This window comes from Mobula birostris, chromosome 9, assembly GCF_030028105.1.
Source record: "Mobula birostris isolate sMobBir1 chromosome 9, sMobBir1.hap1, whole genome shotgun sequence".
Taxonomy (NCBI): Eukaryota; Metazoa; Chordata; class Chondrichthyes; order Myliobatiformes; family Myliobatidae; genus Mobula; species Mobula birostris.
The window spans coordinates 133,479,975-133,498,392 of NC_092378.1; the positions used below are offsets into that span (position 1 = coordinate 133,479,975).

The 18,418-nt window shown below is 39.8% G+C and overlaps 1 protein-coding gene across 3 annotated transcripts in view; it reads right to left on the reverse strand.

The window, feature by feature from the left end:
• dnah3 (dynein axonemal heavy chain 3) overlaps positions 1-18,418 on the reverse strand; it is a 147,224-nt gene that overhangs the window by 79,698 nt on the left and 49,108 nt on the right. For all 3 annotated transcript variants that reach the window (XM_072268862.1, XM_072268863.1, XM_072268861.1), the window contains 11 exons: positions 16,947-17,091; positions 16,074-16,285; positions 13,628-13,719; positions 11,799-11,913; positions 10,381-10,497; positions 9,199-9,378; positions 8,013-8,149; positions 3,771-3,972; positions 2,824-2,916; positions 1,298-1,408; positions 1,030-1,144 (listed from right to left, as the gene is read on the reverse strand). In XM_072268862.1, the coding sequence (XP_072124963.1) occupies positions 1,030-1,144; positions 1,298-1,408; positions 2,824-2,916; positions 3,771-3,972; positions 8,013-8,149; positions 9,199-9,378; positions 10,381-10,497; positions 11,799-11,913; positions 13,628-13,719; positions 16,074-16,285; positions 16,947-17,091 (1,519 nt within the window). The remainder of the gene's footprint in view (positions 1-1,029; positions 1,145-1,297; positions 1,409-2,823; positions 2,917-3,770; positions 3,973-8,012; positions 8,150-9,198; positions 9,379-10,380; positions 10,498-11,798; positions 11,914-13,627; positions 13,720-16,073; positions 16,286-16,946; positions 17,092-18,418) is intronic.

An 18,418-nucleotide genomic window follows, 5' to 3' on the forward strand; every position in this document is an offset into this window, starting at 1 on the left:
AAATACTTCCACTTCCAGAGGATTAGGAAGATTTATTGCATTCCTATCCCTGCCCTAGGCGACCAACTAGTCAAACGTAGAACCTGTTATGCGCCAGACTCACAGAAAAGCATGGTCTGACTTGGATGGTCAAAGTCACATGGTCCACATGGTCCAATTCTGGAGCAGGTGGCCACACCTTCCTTAGCATTTGTTCTGTTGGTTGAGAATGGTTCAGGTTTTCCTTGGTAAGTTACAGTCTGGGACTTCAACACTTGGGTCAATTACCAGTTTGTGGTTGCTAATGTTTGTGATTAACTATCAACAGACGAGACTCTTGTCAGTTTGTAAGGACTTGAAGTGTGATTTAACAACACAGGAATGAGAGCAACATCCAGTTGGCCCTTTGTGCCTGTTTTGACATTTAATAAGATCACAGCTGATCTCTAATCTGAGTCACTTCTCTGTATTTGCTCCATATCCTCTGATCTCTAAAAATCCATCTCTCAATCTCTGTTTAATCTTCAGCAGAGAATTACAAAGAACCACCACCATCTGGGTGAAGAATCAGATTCAGGCTTACTACCACTGACATACATCATGAAATTTTTTGTTTTTGTGGCAGCAAGACATAAAATTTACTATAAGCTACAATAAAAATAAATAAGAGTGCAACAGAGGAATAGTGAGGTAGTGTTCAAGGGTTCACATCTCAGTCCTGAATAATCAAGCTCACACTTTGTGAAACCCAAAACAAATTATGTTCCAAACCAACAAAACTTGTTCAATGATTCTCTTCAAAGAACTCAGCTGTATTATGCAAAAAAAGCCAGCTCTATTATGTGAAGGTAACAAATTCCTTTCTTTGAAATGAATTTGTCACCTTTACATAATGCAGCTGACTTTTCAAAGCTTTAGTTGTCTGGGCAACTTCATAGCTTTATCACTTCTGCCCACATCCTCAGAACAAATTATTTAAGAAAATGTGACTTGCTGAAACAAACATCTTACTGTTCCTTCTCCCAGAGAAAAGCTTCGGGCAATAATTACCATGTACATCGATGACAATCAGTGCTCCAAGAGTCATGCGTTCTCCACTAGATAGCTTTCCTCGCACCAGTTCCACTATTTCATTGATCTGTTCATTACTTTTCTGTAGATAATCCTTCAAAGCAATGGGGAAATGTGTTGCCATAGTAATTAGTGCACTCAAAGAGAAAAGCAGTGATCAATACATTTTTTTTCCCGAAATTTGAAGTATTTTCTCCTGTGAGGTTTATCCTCACACCACAATCAGGCTGACTTGATTTCAACTTACAGCTAAAGTTCCATTTTTAATCGCCTCAGAAACCTGACTGGTCCAGTAGATCGAGGACACGGAAATCACAACCTGTCCAGGCCACTGAAGAACCCATTTTCTACGAGGAAGCTTGAAAAGAAAAGAATAACACACTTAAGTAATTTCAAATCTCAAATGATAAATATTTTTCAGGATCACTGAGTATATAATATTCTCATATTTCCCTTTAACTTAGGAGGAAGTAATTCAATCTACAGAATCTAAGCCTACTCTGGGGATTTGGATCCAAGGACTCAGTTTGGTTTGGAATGCTGTTGTGGTTGCCTACTTCTGTTGTTTGCATGATTTGTTTTGTTTTTGTTTCCTCTTTCTCTCTAGGCATAGGAGGTTGGTCTTTTTTTTTTAAATTGGGTTCTTTCAGGTACCTTGCTTTGCGACTGCCTGTAAGCAATCAAATCTCAAGGTTGCATAATTTATACATTCTTTGAAGATAATAAATGCAATTTGAATCTTGATTTTGTTTCTCTGCTTATTTCGGTATGATGTATTTTCTTTCATGCGTCCATCAGCTCCACAACCACTTCCACTTGGGATAAATTTGCAATTAACTTTATGTGTTTGGGAATGGGTGGAAACTCGGCCCAGAGAAAACCCATTCTGTCATGGGAGTACCTGCAAAGTCCTTACAGGTAGTGGCAGAGGTCAGGGTTGAATCTGGGCCACTGGAGATGCAAGTTGCAGTTCTACCTGAGCCACTCATTATTAAATGCACAACTTTCACCGGCAGATAACATGCTTCATAAGTTTTTATTAAATATCAGAACACTTTGGTTCCAATATCAACAGAATCTAGTAAAGAATGCACATTGCTTCCTGCTGGGGTACGTTCCAGGGACTATGTTACAACACCTTGGAGATGATTAATGGGTGTTAAAGATAAGTACTGAGCTCCATTGTACTGGGAATGGACATCTATTTCTCAAGCTCCCAGTAATGCACCCCTCCTCTCCTCCACCATTCCCCATTCCTGTTTTCCTCTCCTCACCTCCATCTGGTATTCCTCCCCTTTCCCTTTCCTCCATGGTCTTCTATCCTCTCCTAACAGATTCCCCCTTGTCCATCCCTTTATCTCTTTCACCAATCAATTTCTCAGTTCTTTAATTCACACCCTCCCCCTCTCCTGGTTTCACCTATCACCTGCCACCTTGTACTTCTTCCTCCCCTCCCCTCACCTTCCTGCTCTGACTTCTCCCCTTCCTTTCCAGTCCTGATGAAGAGTCTCGACCCAAAACTCTTTCCCGTAGATGCTGCCTGGCCTGCTGAGTTCCTGCAGCATTTTGAGCATGTTGCTTTGTATTGTTTTACTGAGTAACCATCCTACCATAACCAGGATATTGATAGGGATGGAATAAACTGATGCAAATACATTAATAAAAGGCAGTATGAAACACAGGTTACTACTAATTCCATCAAACAATGAGTTGGTAGAAATTATCATAATCATTTACAATTGTTTAATTGTGATCTATATCATCTCCTATTACCTGAACATAGTTGGCAATACCTTCCTTAATAACATGCTTTATACTGCTCAACATCATCTCTTCAACTTGCAAAAGCCATTTCTCCACCATACCCTGTAAGAAACAACAAAAAAAGCTTATACTTTTCTTAAGTTTAGTGTACTGATCTTATAAAACTGACTAACGTCAAAAATAAACATGAAGAAATTATGGGGACATGGGGACTGATTTCTTTCATGAAACTCAAAGCAACCCTTCACAGACCTCTGAACGTTTTAAACGTTTGGAAAAAAAGTTGCCAAGATATGTAGTAACTACCAGGTGTAACAAAAATTCTTTTAATCTATTGTTTTACGCGCACCATGCATATAACCATGTCCAATCCAACTCACAAATCCACAGTTGAAAACTGAACATGTTTTTGTATCTATTTGGAACTAATTTAAGAAATTGGAAGGAATTTCACACTTCCGATACAGAAGAAAACTGAACATCAGTTCTTATGATGAGAAAGTTTGAAGGTTCTGGAAATCCGAAGCCCCCTCACCCTCCCCCCCACCTTTTTATTCTGGCATCTTCCCCCTTCCACTTCATTCCTGAAGAAGAGTCTCGACCCAAAATGTTGACTTGTTTTCCATAGATGCTGCCTGACCTGCTGAGTTCCTCCAACGTTGTGTGTGTGCTAGTTCTTAAGATCTTTGTAGCCCTGAGTAGTGATTAGGTCTGAGGTTTAATTCAATTATGATTTTTAGATGTTTTGAAATTAAAATGATAACCAAAGGTTTTTATATAATTGACCCCTCCTTATTGTAGAAAAGGGGCAATTTCACAAAAGACCATTGGTTACTTGTTTAACTTTAAAAAATGTTTAAATCATAATTGAACTAAACCTCAGGCTTAATCACTGTAATATGGGTTGTTCGGTAAGAAGTGAGGAGCAGCTGATAGGCATGGGAGCAAAAGGGTACCTTAGCTTTTGCTGGGTTAATATTTTTAACAAACGGTACAATTTCTCCTTCAGAGCTAATCATTCCCGTTATTTGAAGCTGATCAGTGAACTGAAGTTTTGCTATCCCTTCAAAGCACTTCTTCAGATGTGGCTGGACTCTGAGTGGGTCTTTGGTTTCCGAAAGAATTTCCAGCAGTTCATCGTTGGATAAGAAAAAGAACCTGTAGAGGACAAAAAAAGGACCCAGAGACTCAGCACACAAGAGAACAAACACAATGATTGAGTTCGCTTTGAAAATCGATTTAAAGCTGATTTCCATTCCACTCTTTCTCATCTTTGAATTCTCTTATTCTGACCCACTTCCCCCTTTTATTTGACCCAATGCAAGTACTTTCAGTTCAAGCAGTTTCACAAAAAGGAATAAAAAGGAAAATATTTTCAGGACAGTCGAATGATTGCGGTCCCTCCAGAGAACATTTTAACATCTTTGCCAATAAGCAAAAGGTAAGGGCCTTATGCCCCTTAAGGATGCTGAAATTTAAAGATAAGGAATTAGAAACCATAGAAACCACAGCACAGAAACAGGCCTTTTGGCCCTTCTTGGCTGTGCCGAACCATTTTCTGCCTCGTCCCACTGACCTGCACACGGACCATATAAAGAAAAATATATATAGAATTCTTTAGGTCAGTGAAGAGAACAAGTGGATAAAATTCCCAAATCATCCAAATTTTTTTACTCCAGCTCAAATTTACTCCAAGTTTTAAATCCCAGTTCAAATTTCTATGAATAGTGAACTTTAAATGTTTTGCACTCCAGCCTTCTAGCTTTTGAGCATTACCTGGAATATTCCGAATAGACTGCAGAAACTCAGTTCATTATACTCCCAATCGTAACTCTCCCCAACTGACAGCGCAGTACAACCTGCAACGTGTAATAGCATCCTAGACTTCCAAAGCAATTATTTGGGAGGAATTTGGCAGAGGGAGGAGTGGAATTTACATTTCACGTGTTGGATTTGTTGGATGCGTTGATGTTTCATGTATGGAAATATCAATGCCCTTGAATAGAAAACACAGTGGATATAGCCCAGTCTATCAGGGGTAAAGCCCTCCCCACCATTGAGCACATCTATATGGAGTGTTGTCACAGCATCCATCATCAGGGATCCTCACCACACAGGTCATGCTTTCTTCTCGCTGCTGCCATCAGGAAGAAGATACAGGAGCCTCAGGCTCAGGAACATTTATTACCCCTCTACCTTCAGGCTGTTAAACCAGAGGGCATAACTTCACTTGCCCCATCACTAAACTGCTGTCACAACCTATGGACTCACTTTCAATGACTCTTCATCTCATGTTCTTGATATTTATTGCTTATTTATTTTAAAATTATTATTTCTTTTTGTATTTGCGCAGCTTGTTGTCTTGTCCAAACTGGTTGTCCGCCCTGCTGGCACAGTCTTTCATTGATTCAATTATGGTTGTTGAATTTATTAAGCATGCCCACAAGAAAATGAATCTCAGGATTGTATATGGTGACATATGTACTTTGATAATAAATTTCCTTTGGACTTTCAGAGAATAACAGGTTTTTAAGCAAACAGATTCAAAGAAAGGAGAGTTGGAAAGGAGGAGGTCAGACCAAGGTCTGTAGAGACCAGGAGTGACGAAATGATAAGGGTGATGTTGGTGGATAGCTAAAAAAGGCAGTTAAACACATAACAGATTAGATCTGAGGAGGTGTAAATAATTAGAGCAAAATAGCAGAGGGAAGGGAAATGTGGAAAAGCTAGGGAATTTAGGAAGCCTCTCCTAGCCCAGGAACATTGATGGGAAAATGCAGATCACTTCACAGGAGCACAGATTCCACCTGGTCATAAACCAACAAAGGACCGCCATCCAAAGCACGAGACTATGCCCCTTTCCAACAGTTTCATTACCAGCACCCAGAACACCAGAATCTGTTCCCTAGATAAAATATAATATCACACTGATAACTTCAAGCTCCTGACAGAAAGATTGAAAATCTGTTCCAATGAAGTGTGAAGGAGACCAATGATAGTGAAGATAGACTAGGAATGATTTTGGGAAATTAGGAAGCATATGACTCGATTACTTGCAGACTGGACAGACTTGACTGTAAGCAACTAGTGCAGGAAACCAAGCTGGAAGTAAATTGAATCTTGGCTTCATCCTGGAGGTGACCTTTGGACCTTTGATGATGGGAAGGGAGAAATAAAGGTCATAGGTGTTGCAATTGTTATTCTTTCTACTTCTCTTCTAATAGTTATATCTGTGTTCTTGTAATGCTACGGTGACACTTTAATTTCCTTTGGGATCAGTAAGGTATCTATCTATTATTGAATGCTGTGGACGAAGTACTGGGAGATGGAATTAAAACAGAAAGTTGAGAAGGCTGCCCACTGGTTGGTGTGGACAAGTTAATCCACATGGCCTATTTCCATGTTGTATGACTCTATCTACAACAGCTCACACAGGAAGTTAGTTATTGGAGGTGTGGAAGTTGCAGTAAGGCAACGTTTAAAGACAATGTACAGGTGAGAACGACAGTGGTGGTGTGCAGTCAACCCAGACCAGTCAGACTGCTGGAGCCACCCCTATTTACTGCAGACGAGATTGGCGAGGATGACTGTGGTGGTGTGTAATCGACCTAGATGAGTGGAGCCTCTGAAGTGAGACCTTTTCTATAAAAAGTTTTTGAAGAACATTACTTCCCTTTACGCAGTAGGGGGTGCCGGAGATAAACAAGGTAGGGATAACAGAAAGACATGAAACACACCCAACAACTAAGGGACAATTGCTGTACTAACTTCAAACTATCATCAATTGTCAGCTTGTGGTTTTGATTGACTTTAACATTGCTGATGTGAATGGCGACTGATCTTCCAAAGAAGTGATTCAAACATACATAGTTTAACAAAAGGTCAACACCATTAACTGATAAGCCAATTCTGTATAAAAAATATCTTTGTTCTGTCCTGGCTTCAGAACAGTGTGGGTGACAGGGAAAACTGTTCTCCTTGTGCACAAGTAAAATAAAGTATGATTGAGCGGTAAATATGCGTGTGTTCCGAGTCCAGTTATCAGCGACGAGAGGATGAGTAAATACTTATAATCAAGAACAATCAAATGTTTGTTCCAATAAAATTAGTTTGCACAAGTCTCTTCTCATAACTGTGTGCTATTCTAACTCATTCTGCAGGTTAGGGGAAGTTAATGAAGCATCCTGTATTTGTTGCCCAGAATACCTACAGCGCCAGAGCCCTGTAGATTAGAGATGGGTTTGTAAGAAAGGGTATAAGGGGTATGAGTTTTTGCTACCAGAGTATAGCTATTAGATTGCCTAGGTTGGCAATAACTGAGAGGAGAGATTTTTTTCAGGTGCCTTAATTATGAGGTTTTGAATTAAATAGAAGAGTACAGCTCAGGAACAGGCCATTCGGCCCACAATTCCATGCCCAACCAGCTATAAAGCAAATCAAAAACGCCAAGCACTACTTCCTCCTACCTACACCATGTCCACATCCTCCATCTTCCTTACATCCACGTGCCTATCCAAGAGTCTCTTAAAAGCCTCTAATGTATTTGCCTCTACCACCATACCAGGCAGTGCATTCCAAATATCCATGACTCTGAGTAAAAATAACTTACCCCTCACATTCTCCTTGAATCTACCCCCTCTCACCTTCAATGCATGCCCTCTGGTATTAAACATTTCAACCCTGGGAAACAGATACTCCCTGTCCACTCTATCTATGTCTCTCATAATCTTGTAAACATCTATCAGATCTCCCCTCAGCCTCCGACGCTCCAGAGAAAACAACCCAAGTTTATCCAGCCTCTTGTGCTAGCACAAGCCCTCTAAACCCGGCAGCATCCTGGTAAACCTCTCCTGCACCCTCTCCAAAGCCTCAACGTCCTTCCTACAGTGGGGCAAACCAGAACTGTACGCAATAGTCATCGTAACTCAATGAAAAACAAATTATTGCCAGTTCTATCTCTGCCAGCCATATTCCAGTAACTGTATCAAAAAACATCTTTTGTGTCTTCTGTGGATGCTGGACCCTCAAAAGAGAAAATCAAAGATTAAAGAAGCACAAAAATTGTTAATATACGTTAAATTATTTCCTGATTTTCTACAATATCTAACAACTTTTGTTATACTACCATGAATCTTCAATTCTACTCCGCTTAAATAAAATGAATTAACTCCAGCATATTTTTAAGAAGGATCTGTTACCTTGGGAAATAAAGTCTTTTCTTCTCCAGGTACAGATTAAGGCCTTTCTGGATCTCTTCCAAGAGAACATTAGCTTCTACTAATCTTTCCAACATATTTGGCTGAGCAGTAGCTTCCAAAACATGAGTATCTTTTACCTTGTAACAACAAAATTAACACATTAGAAAAAAAATATCTTGTACTATGTCTCACTGACAACAAATTAAGACAATCTTTCTCAGAAGACAATCTTTAATCTTATACCCAATTAAACTAGCAATTATACACTAAACTGTCTCGAGGAAGCAAATTTACTGTGCCAGTGGGTGAAATTATGTGTAACATTATGTTATCAATTGAAAATAATGCTAGTTATCTAATAGGGATAATTTAACATTTTGAACACAAGAAACAAACTCTTTTTTTCAGCTTATTCACTCACAGGATATAGATGTTGCTGGCAATGGACAATAAATGGTGGCCTCTGTGTTGTTAAGTATATAATTAACAGTAAGAAATACTCAACACCATCACCTGAGTAACACCTACAAAGAGAATGGCAATGTATTTAAAGTGATCCACTGATGTGAACTAGAGGCACCTTGCTAGCTTTGGTAATAGTCCCAGGTTTCTATCAAACTAAATTAAAAGGTTACTTCCCAGAAAAGGGCAGGGAGAAGGATATCAAAGAATGAGAGGAAGTTCTCCCCTTCATTCACACCCTGCAATTCCCGATTCAGGATTAGGTGCAAAACCTGGGAAGAAAATTTGGTAGGGAACAGAAAATAAAGGAAAAGAAAAATAAATACAAAGTATTTGAAGTACTTTGATTAGGTATGGCAGCAACTCTTCACCTACAGCCCAATATTAACGTGGAAAAATACTAGAAAGCCAAATATTGCTTCCAAAACTTCCCACAACTCTCCAAGTTTTTGGTATACATGGATGCTATAAAAAATGAAGGGTCTCAACAAGGTTGTATAATTTATACATTATTTGATAATAAATGTACTTTGAATCTTTGTAATATCAACTGTTTATTCCCCTCCATAGATGATGCCTGGCCTGCTGTGTTCCTCCACCATTTTGCCCCTCTCTAAATTTCCTGCATCTACTGAATCTCGTGTTTATAAAAATACCTAATATTTATTTTGTTACTTGAATTCAATATTAAGTTTTGAATTGAAGAAATGGGTGATTAACTTACTGCTTCAAACATTATATCTTTCCAGTAGCCATCTACAATTCCAAACTTCCGACCTTCTTCTGGCATTTGAGCAATGATATCCTCAGAGCTAAAGATAGGCTCTAGGTAAAGCCAGGTGGCCTGACATTTTAACCAGGCATCAAGAATATTCTGCATCAGCACTAACTTCTCTTCCCAAAGCTAGATTGTTAAAAATTATACACAAAATTGTTACATTGACTGCTTATAATATCTTTATAAAAATAAACAACATCATCTCCTATCACCCAAACACATAAAAATGAGTTCTTTTGCTATCATATTTATTGATCAAAATGAACTGGAGCTTCAATCTAGGTGAATTACCTTACCAGTACATTGTAAAATGAAGATTAAAAATTAAGGACTGAAAGTCAAAATTTCTAATTTTAATAGCTAGTGTATTTAACCTTCCAAAATGAATTGCTTCAAATTGCATTGCAAATAAAAACCTGTAATTAAAATTGCATTTATATACTTTGTCACGTCCTTTTCAGGGCGGTTAGTCCACCTTTGGTCCCCACCTGGCACTCAGCTCTCACCTGTGGCTCCCCGTAGCTGTTTGCATGCGACAGCGGCCACATCCCGGGCAACGGCTTCGACAAGCCGGCTAAACCAGGTGAGGGTAGCCGACGGGTCTCAAACCCTCGGTGAGATAGGGAGTTGTCTATCCCAGCATGTGAAGACAGACTCCAGCGGATTGAGCGGACGAGACCAATGGAAGGTCCAACGGTCAAGAAGGCGGTCTCTGCAAGCGTCGTGGAACGTGTAGAGCAGGACAAGACACAGAAGACGAACTGGTCATCCACTGCGCCTAGTCCCATCTCCAGCCGTCTAGACTCTGTCTTGCCACTGGATTCAGATGGGAATTGGGAAGAGAGAGTGAGGCTGACGCTGCGCAACTCTCCCTCACTTAATTCCAAATCACGCACTAGTCTCGACACCATCATAATGGTGTCGAGGTCCTCATCGACATCAATGATGGACGAACAAGAAGAATATACTTTATCAAAAATGTCAACACACAACTTTTTCCGGAGAGGCAGAGAGGGGAAAACAAATGTCAATGCAGAATTACAAAAGAAATCAGCTTTAAATATAGGCATTCATTTTTAGTAACGCTGCTTCACAAAGCCCCATTCTCTTCAATTCATTTGCTCCTACCTTGCATTCAGTTTCAACTGGTTTAATATATGGTGATCCACGCATGGTTTGTATCTTAATGATGTGATCATCCAGCAATACCTGGATATCATCCACTGAGGACAGAATGCTTACATTCTGAAAACATAAGAGACTAGGTTACAGCATCTTATCTATAAAGGGCAATTCATAAACTCCAAATTACATCATTCTTCACTAACAGGTTACAGCTATTCAGTCTATTAACTTTATCCCCCAGAGTTTTCCTTTTGCATACTTACGTAGTTCACTCTTGAACAGTGTAACGTAATCTCTCTACACTAGTGCTTCTAACAGGCCCTACTCAATGATAAATTGCCTCTCGAGGTTTTGCTTCACTTTCAGTTCCTTTGCCAATTGTTTTCATTTTATGTCCCTGGTTCTTTACCCTTCCACCAAAGGGAGTGGTTTCACTCTGTCTAATCTCGGTGGTGGCATCCGTTAGTCTCGCGAGACCATGGATCTGCGCCTGGAAAGTCTTGCTTCAGTCCGTGTTAGAGCAGCGTCTGTCGTGGTTGTTGAGTCCCACACGGGAGTGACAGTCTCGGCTGCAGCGACTGCGCTTGAAGGCACTGTTCTCCAGTGTTGTCTTGGTGCTGCTTTTCCAACGAGTGCGCTCTATACTAACCCTAACCCTGTTCCCTTTTCTATTTGCTTCTCTCAAGTTATCTCTGTCTTTCTTATTTCCCTTTAAACTTTGTGTAATCACCCTGTTCACATTTGTGTTAACAACCTGTTATTCGTCAAACACTCTTCTTTTCTGCTCTTTTAAAAAAATTATTGCACCCTGTTTTTCACTGTGAAAGAGACTGGCTAATGCAACGCAGTAAATATACTGCGAAAGAGAGGAAGTACTGGATAGATGAAACTACTTGGAATCAGGTGTTCAGGGAAATTTTGTAAAATAAATTTATAGGTTTGATCCTCCAAGAGGACCATAATCTGGCCATGGTTTGGAGGCTTGCCTGCCTCAATGACTCAGGCAGCTATGTTGGCTGGAATCAGGGCTTTATGCTTTGGCTCTTGGTGGGGTCACCCATGCGAAGCAGGTCAAAGGGGAGAGGCCAGACAAAGAGTGGTCCTCCAGTCCTCCAGGTTTGGGGGCTCAGCTCAGGGCTAACAACCCTGACTGGTAAAACAAAATTGTTACAGAAACAGCAATGAAGAATCCTTCTACATCTGAGTCCGACAGTAATCCTGAGTCTCCACCTGGGTCTTGTATGACAGACAGTAGTGAAAACCAAGAGGAAGCTACTGACACAAAGAAGGAAGCCCTGAACACCATCAGAGATGGAAGACCTTTATTGCAGCCGAAAACGCCACTGGCATAACAGGCCGTAAGTAAGAATGCAGATGAAGTAAATAATCATCCAAGTTGACTTAGTTCGAAATATACTCACCGTGTCCCTATACTTGGTAAAGTTGAAGGTGCACTCCACCCATTCTGCTTTCATTTTAGCAAGAGCTTTCTCCAGTGAGTACTCTTTGCTTGCTGCTACTCCGATCTCTTCCAATCTAAACAGACAGGATGATGGGTAATTTTATTACTTATGTAAATACATACAGAACTTCCAATGTAGCACTTGTTGACTTTCCATTACAGTTACTATTTGTACAATTTGCTAAGACAAACACATACACAAATAAACATCTCATTTTCTGAAACCCTTTTCCTTAATGCCTAATTATCATCAGAAAATAAACTTAATAGATTTGAACACACGATTCCCAAATTTTTTAAAAAATTCTTACTCATACAAAAAAATTTAAAACAAAGTTCCTGTTTGGCCTTTAATTAACCTGATAATCAGACAAGTATTGCCATTGCTAACTGACTGAACAAGTATAACAATGTCCTCCCCACACCAAGGATCAGTCCATGAGCTCTCCCATTTCCCATTTCTCTGATGGTTCTATCTTGTATCATTCTGACCGTTTTGCACTTTATCTTGTGATTTTTGGTTTTTAAATATTAATTCCTCCATACTGTCTATTCATTTAACTAAAGCAATATTGTTTTGCTATTTTGGTAATAACTGGGCATATTAAAAGCTGCATCCAATAACAATATTTTCTGCTTTATTATTAATTAATTTAAAGCTATTCATGAAATATTCACATTACATTCATTCAGTTGTTAGTGAGCTGTTAAATTCAAGCAATAATGCCTACTCGAGACAACTCCCACTCCTTAAATTATCCTTCCTCAAGTAAAAATATTGAGGTTTTCGTTGACTATCAATGCTTTAAATGAGGGGCACAGGGTTGTGTGCAGAACTGTAATAAAGAGATTTTGGCCCTCTAGTTCTGGACACTTTTAAATGAAAATTATGCATGATTGCAGACCAATAGCATGGAATACTTTCAAAGCAGTTCTCTTGGCATGCAAAACATTTCCTTAAAAATTTATTAACATAGATATACACACACACACACAGATATTTATAAGAAATATATGATCAAATATTATGTATTAATAAAGGGCAAAAATTGAAATGAAAATTCAATTGGATTTTCTCCATTCATTACCAATTAATGTGCAGTAGAGCGAATAAATGAAATAGTTACAAATGAATAAACATGTAGAACATAATGACTATTATCAGAATTTCTGCATTCTATACACACAGATTACTGTGCAGTGGGGCGGCATGGTAGCGTAGTGGTTAGCACAAAGTTTTACAATACAGGAGACGCAGGTTCAATTCCCGCTGCTGTCTGTAAGGAGCTGTGACCAGGCGGGTTTCATCCAGATGCTCCCGTTTCCTCCCACAACGCAAAGGCGTACCGGTTGCTGTTAGCTGGTCATTGTAAATTGTCCCACGATCAGGCGAGGGTTAAGTCGGGGGTTGAAGGGCGTCTGGGAGGCCTATTCTGCACTGTATCCCAATCAATCAATAGATAAATAAAATTTGACCAGGAATAATGCTGATGGTGAAGAGCAAGTAAATAATTATGTATTTATCCAGAACATAAAAGAAATGCAAAATAGTTCATTGACGAAGGATGTCAGAAATACTGACACAGAGCAGTTACTCTTTATCTGCAAAGAGATCATAGGAAGGTGTTACCACATATTAAGCAGTCAATTAATCTCTGCAGCCCCTTGGTCTATTCGTGCACAGACTGCTCTCTGTACTGAGTAGGGTGACTGAGTTCTTCTCAGTGAGAAAATGGCTGAACGGAGAAGCTGCTGATGCTGGAAAAATTAAGTCTATTAAGTGCTTACTTATCAAGGAACTTTTCAAGTCCAATTTCTAGCATCTCCTGCAAGGTGGTGTCTTTATTGGGTTTCACTTCAAATCCAACAACTGCACTGATCTGTGGACACCAAATGAAGACAGCACAAGTTATAAGTTGCCAAAATGTGTAATTTAAATGGAAGAAAATATTTCCAGTTTAGTCAAAATGTATTCTTTTTAATCTTACAGCAACACCAATCTTAAGGCAGCTGTAACTATTTGCACAAATTTTACACGAAAATGCTGGAAAAACTGATGCTGCAGAGCTAAAGTTGCTTCTAGTTGCCAACCACACCCCAATGCTGAACTCATTACATTCCAAGTGGAATCAGACTGTGTAGAGATTTCCCACCACCTCCCACTTGAATTGTTTCTGACTCTTTTTTTGGACATCTGAAAGAAATGTGTAGTCTGCAATGGGTCTCCCATACTCTATCATAAATACTGAATAAAGCACAAATTTACTTAGTACAAGTTACCCTAAGGCAACTTGCAATTGAGAGCTGACTTGATCCTTAGCGGTGAAAATTCCTTCTATCATGTTATGGGTTCATTCCTGGGGATCGGGGCCAAAGCAAACTGGAAAGGAAAAGAAATGTTATCTTCTGGATAAATTCTGCCTCCTCAACTCCTCGGGTTTAGATAACTTGCAGCACTGCAAATATTTAAAACTTCTAAATGTCCAAGGCAATAAAAAAAATCCAAGTTTCTTTTCTATTCACTTGGCAGTCAGGCAAGCATTTCCTGAGCATTCCTAATTGGTCTTGAGATGAACGTTGTGAGTCACCTTCTAGAATCACTGAAATCATTCAAGTCAAGATACTCCTTATGAACGAAGTCACTGGAGAAAAGTACTGGTAGATACAAACTAGCTTCTTTATTCGACATAACAAGGTATAGCAGGCTGGCTGGCCCAACATGGGGCTCGATATTTTATGTGCCAAACACCGAAGGACAATTCCATATTTACAATGTATGGACAATGAAACTACGTACAACCTTCACAGCTCCCCATTCGCATCCACACCACAGACGTCCAAATGAATTTTAATCAGCATTGTCCAGTCTGGGATTCACGGCTTTTTGGAACCCACTGTTCAGAGCTGCACTCCAAATTACATCCACAATCCATATTCAGATGTGAAAGCTGCTAGCCAAAGTAAATTGCTAAATGTATATGTCCTAAACCCAAAAATTGCTCTAGCACTCCTACTATGCTGTTGGGGAGACTGCACTAGGGTTTAGACCGAGCAGTGATAAAGGTACAGCAGTATTACTCCCAGTCAGAATGATGCATGGTTTAGAAGGGAACATGCACAATGGTGGTGCTTTCCTGTGCCTGCAGCCTTTGTCCTTTTTGAAAAGAACTGTCAGAGTAGCCTAAGTGAGTGATAGTAGTGCATGTTGTAGATGGCACACACTTTAATCATGATGTAATGCTGATGGACAGAATGAATGATTAGGGTGGTAGGTGATATCAACCCAGAAGGCTACGTTACGCTAGATAGCGTTGTTTGTTGCTGCTGCACTGTTGAAGTAAGAGGTGTCCTCTCACAAGTTACATTCCTGACAAGACGGTTTTGAGGAGGATCACAGAACATGGGGCACCTATTAATAGCCATCATACTTATGTGGTTAGCCCACACCCATGTCATTAGCGGTTCCCAGGATGTTTATAATGGGTCATCAATAAATATTGAAAACTAATTCAGAAAATAAATTAATAAACCTTACACTATATAAATAATATCTCATTCATTTACATAACTTAATCAATCAAGTTTATTAAATTTACTAACATAATATTTCAGGATGCTCCTAAGCATGTTGCAAATAGTTCTTGCTGATTCTCCATCATAACTGTGAGAAACAGCCACGTCCTGACGCTTCACAATCCACATTCTGAGGTCCAGAGTTGGAGCACATTTGGGTCAGCAAGGATAAAACATTAACCATGATTTTGGACATTGTTAGGATAGTGCCAAGGTTGTTCAGACAGTTATGTGGGAAAATGTCAACAGAACTATGCAAAAACTAGGCCAGTCAGTCTTTGACAGTCCAGATAAATTTGGATAAAGTAAATGTGCCTTAATGACAAATCTTTTACATGAGTGCGCATGCGTACAGAGAGAAAAGGCTGTGCCATTGTCTTGGTCTCTTCACTTACTTCACTTCATTATAGAGGCCATTCTGTTCTTGCCTTGTTCTCAGTTACCCAGTGTACAGTCCCTCGATTTTCTATTCATTGACTTTACTTTATACCGGGGTTCCCAACCTGTTTGATGCCATGGACCAATACCATTAAGCAAGGGGTCCATTGGCCCCAAATGATGAAAGCAGAGACAGACCCCAGCTTTGTAATCCCTAAGAAGTAATTGTGTTCTAAAAGAACACCGAGCACTGTTCGCTGTTTTATGCGTCATTTAAAATTACCTCCTCCCAGTGTCGTTCCTTGATGCCAGGATTGCAAATTGTTGAGATAATAGGTAGGTAAGGTTTAAATTTCTCAATTTTATATTTGGCATTTTCTGCCACACGTTTAGGTCCAGAGACATCTGCAAATGTTTTTGTCAGTTTGTACATTGTCCTCCACATATTTGAAACTTCATTTGTAACCTCTTCGGCATCTAGAACTTGAAAAGGTCCTAACAAATGAAGAAAATAGAAAAGCAGTCAATACAAGTCATAGTGCACTCTAGGAAAATCTAATAATCATATTCCAATATGTGACTAAATACAAGTAAATCTTGTTTTTTTCCCACATTCTCTCCTTCATGGCAACTCCCTGGGCCCCTGGCCTTACACCGTGCTACCAATGCATTCGGCCACTGATCTCACCTACAATGCCCGTCTGGTTCAGGAGGCACACTTCCCAACCATTCGTACAGTCCACTCTCCCCCAAGGATCATCCAAACCCAGCAACTCTTCCCCAAATTCACCTCCCACTCCCCCACCCCCACACCATCATAGCTTTGGTTTCCAGCCACCCTCCACAAACCACAATGACTCTATATCAGTAGCACACAAAGGACAGGGCACAATGGATGGTCAACAGCAAGGCTTTCCTGCATTGCTCAGCTTCAGGACTGTGAACGAAACAGTCATTGACACATTTCCTGCGCTGCACAGAACAACCGGCAACTACAAAAGGAGCGACTGAACAACCAAAAGACCCAGCCACTAATCCCAGCCTCCACTCATTCGTGCCCACAATTGCAGCAGAAGACGTGGGTCCTGGATCGGCTTCTATGGCCAACTGAGAACCCAACAGACAATCTCTTAGGAAAAGAAAGACACAAACTCACCACTTAGCCATTCTTCTGATTTGGTGTAAAAGTTATATGCTGTGTTCCACAGTTGTTCATAAGGTTGCTTCTGTCCGACTGTCGCCATTAATTGTGGGAACTGGGTCACTTGATGCCCCAGCAACTCCTGTTCTTTATTTATAGCCTTTAAAAGCATAAAATGAGATTCATTATGGAGCTGAGTTAGTTTCAAACTTTCTGACAGGCATACCAATCAGTAGGTTTTGATCTCTCAATTACATTGGCTTTATAAATGTAACTAAATTTACTTATAGGCACTGGTTTATTATTGTCACATTTGATTGTTAGTGCAAATGACATTTTTCACTGTAGCTTTGATGTACTGTGCTTGATTAATATCTAATCTAAGATACAGTGCAATGTTTCTTTGCATACTTTTTACACAGGTCAGATCATTACACAGTGCACTGAGTTAGAGAAAGGTAAAACAATAACAATGCAGAATAAAGTGTAAAAGCTACAGAGAAAGTGCAGTGCAGGTAAACAATGATGTGTAAGATTACAACAAGGTAGACTGTAAGGCCAAGCGTCCATTTTATCGTACAAGAGGCCCACTTGAGGGTCTGATAACATTGGGATAGAAGCTGTCCTGAGCCTAGTGGGACGTGCTTTCAGGCTTTTGTACTTTCTGTCCAATGGAAGAGAGGACAAAACAGAATGCACAAGGTGGCTGTGAGTTTGTGCCAGCTGCTTTACTGAGCCAGTGAGAAACATAGACAGAGTCCACAGAGGGGAGGCTGGTTTTTATGATATGCTGTGCTGCTTCCACAACCACGCAGTTTCTTATGGTTATACGCAGACCTGTTGCCATTCTAAGCTATTATGACATCCAGACAGAAGGTTTTCTGCTGTGCATCGATAAAAATTGGTAAGAGCCAACATGGACATGCCAAATTTCTTTAAGCCCCTGAGAAAGTAGACACACTGGTGAGTTTTCTTGGCTGTGACTTCAATGTGGTCGGATGAGGACAAGAATATCGGAAAGGCAGGACAATGTGTCACATCCAAGATGATATCAACCTCAATCCTGATAAATGGTGGAGCAGGCCCACTGGGCAAAATGTCCCAGCCTATTCCTATTTCTAATGGTCCCGTGGACAAGAATGAAAAATGAATGAGGATGGTAACGGGGACACAAAGGGAAAATTAAAATCTGGGAAAAGTGAAAATTGGGGGAAAAAAATCATTATCTGAAGTTACCAAAGGAAAACATTGAAAACATCGGAAATCTGAAATAAAAATACCAGAAGAGCTGATTATCCAAAATTATTAAAATGATTGACTCTATAACTCAAATGTGAACCACACACTATAATGCACCAAATCAAAAGATGCAATGTTGTACCTGAAGCTAATTTTGAATTTTATTAGGATAAAGTTAGAATTTCAAGGGAACATTGATTGGAGAAAGATGCATTCTCAAAGTAAATGGCAATTGCAAGCTTTACTAA